Source organism: Mustelus asterias, chromosome 23 (assembly GCF_964213995.1).
Source record: "Mustelus asterias chromosome 23, sMusAst1.hap1.1, whole genome shotgun sequence".
Classification (NCBI taxonomy): Eukaryota; Metazoa; Chordata; class Chondrichthyes; order Carcharhiniformes; family Triakidae; genus Mustelus; species Mustelus asterias.
In genome coordinates this window covers 50,784,552-50,792,438 of record NC_135823.1, presented here as the reverse complement: position 1 = coordinate 50,792,438, position 7,887 = coordinate 50,784,552, and the positions used below count along the sequence as shown (strand labels likewise).

At 45.9% G+C, this 7,887-nt stretch overlaps 1 protein-coding gene across 1 annotated transcript; it reads left to right on the top strand.

Annotated features, from left to right (window-relative positions):
• Positions 1-3,094: 3,094 nt before the first annotated feature.
• On the top strand, positions 3,095-7,322 carry LOC144510776 (parvalbumin, thymic CPV3-like). The gene is made up of 4 exons (XM_078240631.1): positions 3,095-3,156; positions 3,260-3,392; positions 6,005-6,114; positions 7,065-7,322. Exons 1-4 carry the CDS (start codon positions 3,096-3,098, stop codon positions 7,088-7,090), a joined length of 330 nt encoding a protein of 109 aa, XP_078096757.1. The 5' UTR covers position 3,095; the 3' UTR covers positions 7,091-7,322.
• Positions 7,323-7,887: the final 565 nt, after the last annotated feature.

Below are 7,887 nucleotides of genomic sequence, written 5' to 3'. Positions count from 1 at the left end.
TAGTGCGTGATCTAAGAGGTTTGTATCTATTTCCGACGGAAGAAGGTAGAAGAGAGAATATCCAGGGTCCAGGGGTCCTTAATTATGCTGGCTGCTTTTCCGAGGCAGAGGGAAGTGTAGACAGAGTCAATGGATGGGAGGCTTATTGCTTCCAGTGTCTGCCCGGGGAACCAGTCCCAATGTTAGCTAGGAGATTTAATTTGGGGTTTTTTTGCACAGAATTCCCCTTTTTACGATGACATAACTTGGACTCAGGACCGGATGCCACGTCCTCAGTTCACTTAACCAGGGAGACTGGGTCATATCATGATCTCCCACATCCTCCAGTCTGCAAGTCTCCCTCAGTTTCTGTCTTATGGCTCAACCTATCTTCCCCCTTTCCCCCACAAACATTCTCACTAACCCAGTTACAGACAGACAGGTCCCACACCCAATAGTTGCCAAGACCGTAGCGTGGAAGAAATTCTTGCTTGGGCATTAATTTAGCAAGTAACGTCTCCCAGTTAAAGTAAGAGTGGAATGGGCAGGCACTCTTAGAGGATGAAAAGAGGGGGGTTCGGAAAGCCAAGACTATGATCACCACAAATACTAGAGAGGTAATTGAGAAACATTCTCCCTTTAAATCTTGCGCTGCCCAAATCCACGAAACTTATTTGCTACAGAAACAAAGAGCCCGACACAACACAACAGCAGAAGCGACTGAAGTATCTTTGAAAAGGGGCTGTATCAGGTGTGCTGGAGGGGGGGGGGGGGCGATATAAATACAACCAGTTCATTAGCTGGGGAGGAAATTCAATAGCAGGTGAAACTCGTCCATCTGATCCATGCGACGCAACCCAAGTACAGTAAAGAGTCACCTTAATGGACTGCATATAAAGCAGGTCTTCCTGCCGGACACACGCAGAGAAGGTGCATCGCTCCCATCTGCTGCAAGGCCCAGAGAGGTTCGTTAAAGGTGAGAGTCTCTGGCATTGGGGTGGGGGAGGGATCCACTGCTCTGAATTTAACCACAGTAGGTCGATTCCCCAACACCCTCAACACACATTTGAAAAAGACAATGCAGCTAACTTGAGTGGTTTCGGCGTGTGAGAGGGGTTGTACTCGGAGTTTCTGAGCTTTTGGGATGAGGGGGGATAAATGTCCAATTTCCTCAATGTAGTTGTGCTGAGGGTCGGGGCACCGGGTCGGATTGGGGAGCACAGTTAGTTCGTGAGTTGGAGATAACAGTCTCCACGTAACGGTTCTTGTGAACATCTGGAAGGTGTAAAACCCCCACCCGTTCATGAATGTTGTCCAAACCGTCAGTGGCGAGGAAGCAACCTGGGCTAATAACTTTCCCATTGAGCTGAACAGCCCAGATGTGGTGCGGATTTTTATGTGTATACATTCTGCATGGAAATGGTCAGACAAGCCCTCAGTTCAAGGGCAATTAGAGATGGGCAGCTAATGCTGGGCCAGCCAGTGACACCCACATCCCATGAATGAATATCATTTTCCCATGGGCAAATATGCAGGACTGTAGGGAAAGGAGGGGGGGGGGGGATTGTGGGACTAATTAGATAACTCTTTCAAAGAAGCAGCATTGACAATGGGCCGAATGGCTTCCCCTGTGCAGTGCGGCTATGATTTAGTCCAGTCAGCAGCCATGGATGTACTTGTATTCTGTATGGGAAATATTGCAAGCTCATCTGAGATCCTGATATCGATGTACTTAAGCCTGCTGGAAGATCAGTTGTCGGGTAACCATAGTTCTATTCTTCATCCTAATATTGGTTACACTGATGTTTGGAGTTAAAGCTGGTGTGTATTATGTGGGAGAGAAAAAAAGGGAGTGTGAGAGAGAGAGAGAGCGTGTGTGTGTGTGAGTGAGTGTGTGTGAGTGGATGTGAGATAGAGTGGGTGTGAGAGTGTGTGTGTGTGTGTGTGTGTGTGAGAGAGAGAGTGTCTGTGTAAGTGTGTGTGAGCGTAAGAAAAAGAATTCCATGCCTAAGTGTGTGTGAGTGTGAGAAAGAGAGTGACTGTATGTGTGTGAATGTGTGTGTGTGACTGTAGGAGAGTGTGTGAGAAAGAGTATGCCTGTGTAAGTGTGTGTGAGTGACAATGTGTCTGAGAGACTTATAGAGTGTGAGTGAGACTGAGTGTGAATGAGTGAGAGTGTGTGTGTCAGAGTGTGTGACAAACTGTGGGAAAGAGTGTGTGAGAGACTGTGTGAGAGTGTGTGAGAGAGAGTGTGAGAGACTGGGGAAAAGTGTGTGTGTGTGTGTGTGTGAGAGCGAGAGTGTGTATGTGAGCGAGGGTTTGTGTGAGGGAGAGAGAGACTGGGAAATAGTGAGTGTGAGAGAGACAGTGTGAGAGATTGTGAGTGTGTGTGAGCGATGTGCGTGTGAGAGTGTGGGAGAGTGCATGAGAGAGCGAGTGCATGTGAGAGTGTGAGTGTGTGTGTGAGAGAGAGACAGTGAGAGAGAAACAGTGGCGAGGGGGGGTTGGGCGGGAGGAGGGGAAGGGATTTGACCTCAGATGGGATTTTTTGGTTTTGGGGCGAGCGCGGCAAGAAAATCCTGCCCATCGTGTGTGTGTGAGAATGTGTGCGTGAGGGAGTGCGTGGGAGCGCGAGTGTATGCGAGTGAGTGAGAGAGTGTCTGTGTGAGAGAGGGAGAGAGATAGATTGTGAGAGAGAGAGCACTTCTGTGAGTGTGTGGGACTGTGAGAGTGTTGGAGAGAGAGTGCGTGTGGGTATGTGTGTGTGAGAGAGAGACTGTGTGTGTGAGAGACTGTGTGAGAGAGAAACTGTGTGTGAGAGAGATTGTGTGTGTAAACAAGAAGCTGTGAATGTGTGTGTGAACAATGTGTGAGAGTGAGCAAAAGTGTATGGGGAAGCAGTGAGTGTGTGAGGGAGAGAAAAGTGGGTGTGAGAGAGGGTGAAAATGGGAGTGCGTGTGAGAGACTGAATGTGTGAGAGGGAGAGAGTGTGATTATGGGTGAGTATGTGTGACAGGATGTGAGAGAGTGAGTGTGTAAGAGAAAGAGGGAGCAGGACACTTCACACTTCGAATGTCATCAATCCTTGTTGTGTTTCATTTCCCGGCAGTTTCACAATGGAAATCACTGACGTTCTGTCTGTTGCTGACATTACCACTGCATTAAAGGAATGCCAAGGTAATGTATCCCAGGACCCTTCTTGCATATCCGCATCATTTGTTTTTGGATCGAGGCAGAAGGACATGACTCTATTACAAACATTTCCTGTCTTGCTTTACAGGCAACGAAACCTTCAACTGCAAGAAATTCTTTATGACTTGCGGCCTGTCTAAAAAATCCGCTGAAGACGTCCGAAAAGTTTTCCGAGCCATTGACGATGATGACAGTGGGTTCATTGAAGAGGACGAGTTAAAGTAAGACATCAGCTACCTCGGGTTCCTTTGTCACTCTTGGACACTGGATTTAAAACAGCAATGGTGGTGAATTCAGTTCCAGGCTTAAATGAGGGTATAATCCTTTATTCCGGAGTCTTGTAGCTCAGTAGGTGACATGCCTGCCGCTGAGCTAGGAGCTCCAGTTTCAAGTCCCACTTAGAGAGGGATTTTCCAGCCCCCCCGCCCCCCCCCCACCCTCCCCCCATGGCATGTTTTCCAGCAAAGGAGGTGGATCGCCATTGGCTGCCAGCGGGATCTTCCAGAACCACCAATGTCTACAATGTTTTGCCTGGTTCGCCCATCCTGCCGCTGGATAACCCACCACAGGGAGGGTGGCCTTTAGCGGGACTGGAAAATCCCACTGGCAGGAAGGGCTGGAAAATCCCACCCTTGGACTTGCTGACCACAGAAGGAGCATCCATAATACCATTCAAATAGGTTGATGATCAGCTGGCTAATCCTTTCAACACTGGCCTACTGTTCCCCAAAGGGGGGGGGGGGGAAGTTGCACATGAAGATACACAGCAAACAAGTATCGGCCATTGGGTGCTGTCAGCTGTGGCTCGGTGGGCAGCAGTCTCACCTTTTCCTTTAGAAATGGTTGTGGGTTCAGACCCCACGCCAGAAACTTGAGCGCATGGCCCAATGCTGATAGTCCAATGTAGTACTGACTGAATGCTGCACTGTCAGAGGTGCGACCAGTTAGGTGAGACCTTAAATCAAGACTTCCTCTACCATCTCAGGTGAATGGGAAAGATCACATGGCACTAGGTGAAGAAGAGCAGATGAGATCTCTCCAGTGTCCTGGCCAATGTCTATCTCTCAGCCAACACCGTTAGTGGTTATCACATTGCTGTTGTGAGATCTTGTTGTGTGCAAATTGGCCACCACATTACAATACTTCTAAAGTACTCCATTGGTTGTAAAGTGTTTTGGGTAACGTTTGATTTAATTTGATTTATTATTGTTACATGTATTAGCATGCAGTGAAAAGTATTGTTTCTTGCGCACTATACAGAGCATACCGTTCATAGAGAAGGAAACAAGAGAGTGCAGAATGTAGTGTTACAGTCATAGCTAGGGTATAAAGATCAACTTACTCAAGGTAGGTCCATTCAAAAGTCTGATGGTTGTTGCCAGGTGCTGTATAAATGGTCACTCCTTTTATTGCGATACTGTTCTGTATTGCTGCTTTTCTACCATTTCTGACCCATTGGTCTGTTTCATTAACTCATGAGCAAGTGACTCCTCAGCACTTTTGCAATGGAAACACTGCAAAGACCTCTTCCGCAGTTTCGTGTTTTTTCTTATAGAACTGTCGAATACTGGAGTATAATTCCTGAAATAACAACAGACCCTTTCTTCATACCTGCTCCAAAATGTTCATCCATCAGGGAGGCTTGGAAGGAAACAAGTCAGCAGCTAACTATATACCCCGCACCCCAAGCCTCCCTTCACACAGCAACTCCCCAGCATGGCTGATGGATAACAACAACACACCTTAGTTCATTCACTTATGTCCTCACTTCCCCTACCTGGGGGAACCAAACTCAGCTGGACAGCCATCATTGCAAACTTGGCGGATATCAGAACAGGCCTGGGATTGTCCTCATTTGTGTGAAATGGTGCTGTATCTTTCTGTTACACAATGTCTCTTGGATCCAATTAATGGGAGATTGTTGGGTGCATGAATTATATATGTAGCACAAAAACAGACCATTCTGCCCAACTGATCCATGCTAATGTTCATGTTCCACATAACGTTCCTCCCTCCATGAACTCTGGTGCATCCGATCAGCTTAATCTTCTAATCCTTTCTCCCTCACGTGTTTTCCTAGCTTATCCTTAAATATATCTGTGCTATTCATCTCAGTTACTGACCGTGGCACATCCTGACCACTCTTTGACCAAAGAATTGTTCATTATCCAGACTAATTCCAATAACAATATTGCTCAGATTTGTGACCAAATGCTTTGGTCATTCCACAAGGTAATTCTAGATTCAAAAAAATGATTATATGATTTTAAAAATATCAAGTAAATTAACACGAGGTGCAATACTCTCTCTAATCCAGTGCAAAAATCTTCTTTCGGAGGCATTTGTACCACCATAGAATCAGAGAATCCCTACAGTGAAGAAGGAGGCCATTTGGCCCATCGAGTCTGCACCGACCACAATATCACCCAGGCCCTATCCCTTTAACCCCACATATTCACCCTGCTAATCCCCCCAACACTAAGGGTCAATTTAGCATGGCCAATCAACCTAACCCGCACATCTAGGGAGTGTGGGAGGAAACCGGAGCACCTGGAGGAAACCCAAGCAGACACGGGGAGAATGTGCAGACTCCGCGCAGACAGTGACCTGAGGTCGGAATTGAACCTGTGCTAACCACTGCGCCACCGTGCCACCCAACACCAGATAAAGAAAAGATCAGTCATGAATTGAATTTGGAAATAAGCGCAAATATCATTGTTACCTGAAAGTATTCTCCAATGCTTGGTTAGATGATGGGTGGGTGCGGTTCATGGGGTGAAGGTTATGTTCCCAAATGACTGACTATCCTCATTAACTGGCTTTGCCCGCCCAGGTTTTTCCTGCAAAGATTCTCTGCTGGGGCCAGAGTCCTGAGTGACAATGAAACCAGGAATTTCATGGACAAAGGAGATAAAGACGGTGACGGTAAACTTGGTACTAATGGTATGTTGAATAATCTCTGCGATTAATTATAATTTTCAAAACACGATTGAACACTTCTGAGGGAGAACTGTTGACCAGGATATCATTGGGATTTTAATTCCCAACATTAACAGTCATAAACCATTTGTGATCACTTTGTTTCTGCCATTTGGGGAGGTGATAGCCTAGTGGTATTATCACTAGACTATTAATCCAGAAACTCAGCTAACGTTCTGTGGACCTGGGTTCGAATCCCACCACAGCAGATGGTGGAATTTGAATTCAATAAAAAATATCTGGAATTAAGAACCTACTGATGACCATGAAACCATTGTTGATTGTTTTAAAAGCCCATCCGGTTCACTAATGACCTTTAGGGAAGGAAATCTGCTGTCCTTAGCTGGTCTGGCCTACATGTGACCCCAGAGCCACAGCAATGTGGTTGACTCTCAACTGCCCTCCAAGGGCAACTAGGGATGGGCAATAAATGCTGGCCAGCCAGCAACACCTGGGGTTTTCACTCTGGGCCCTGGGGTTTTCACTCTGGGTTTTCGCCTCTCCCTGGAGATCACATGGTCTGGAATGGGGGGGTGGGGGTGAGCTAATAGGTTGTGATGAACAAAGCATCGTAGCTGTGAGGGACAGCTCGGTGGATAGGATATTAGGATGTAGATAGGCTGGAAAATTGGGCGGGGATCCTGGATTCAGGATTCAATCCTGGACCGGGGAGCGGCGCGGGCTTGGAGGGCCGAAGGGCCTGTTCCTGTGCTGTATTGTTCTTTGTTCTTTGTTAACACCCATGTCCCACAAATGATTAAAAAAAAGGTGCTTTATTCATGCTTATAAATCCTTTTTTCTTTATATTTCTTTGTGGTATTTCGAAGACGTGTTTATAATAAAAACCTGATGTGTTCCATTGAATTTAAGAACCAGAAAAGTCTCAACACTTAACAGGCAATCTTATTTTACAGAATTTGTCGACCTGGTACTCTCGTAGGACAAGCGTTTCTTCCATCTGCATTTGAGTGCAAGGGTACATTAAAAACAAGGCTCATGTTTGTATGGCACGATTGCAGCATTAATGACATATTTCTGTTGTAACGAAGGGATTGTTGGAGCACTTCAGGCATTCGGATGTAGCCCGGTGTTTGTGTAATGTGTGGTATGACCTGCTCTGTAAATGTAATGTCTTTGGAAATTTGAAAGCAATAAAAAAAACTTGCCTTGTACCCAAATGTTGTTGTGAATGTCTGTTTCAATTAAGATTGTTTAGCTGTTTGTGGAGTTAAGTAGAGTCTTGCTGATATGAGTAAAATCCTAATGATAAAAGCCTGCACGCTTTTATTACATCTTTGTAATTCTCCTCTTGTTTGATGTGTAATGTCTCTTCAGGAGACTAGAGTCATTCAGTGGCAACTGAGTTCACAAGGCAAGGTGAGGGAAACTGACATCCGTGACATTGACTCACATCAATAACTTCTCAAGGTTTTATCCAGCATTATAATCTACAACATAAGTTCATGCAACACATTAACTATTCTTCTTTCCACCCATACCCCTAGCTAAAGGATCAATTACCAGGGGAAATAGGTTTAAGTATTTTTTAAAAAGTTTATTTATTGGTGTCATAAGTAGGCTTACATTAACACTGCAATGATGTTACTGTGAAAATCCACTAGTGGCCACACTCTGGCGCCTGTCCTGGTACACTGAGGGAGAATTTAGCATGGCTAAAGCACCTAACCAGCACGTCTTTTGGACTCTGGGAGGAAACCGGAGCACCCAGAGGAAACC

What these genes read in the sequence shown, in the direction of transcription:
- LOC144510776 (XM_078240631.1), top strand. Translation starts at nt 3,096, where the DNA reads ATGGAAATCACTGACGTTCTGTCTGTTGCTGACATTACCACTGCATTA. An exon ending in TGCATTAAAGGAATGCCAAG is followed by an intron (nt 3,157 to 3,259) that starts GTAATGTATCCC and finishes CTTGCTTTACAG; the next exon opens with GCAACGAAACCTTCAACTGC. An exon ending in CGGTAAACTTGGTACTAATG is followed by an intron (nt 6,115 to 7,064) that starts GTATGTTGAATA and finishes CTTATTTTACAG; the next exon opens with AATTTGTCGACCTGGTACTC.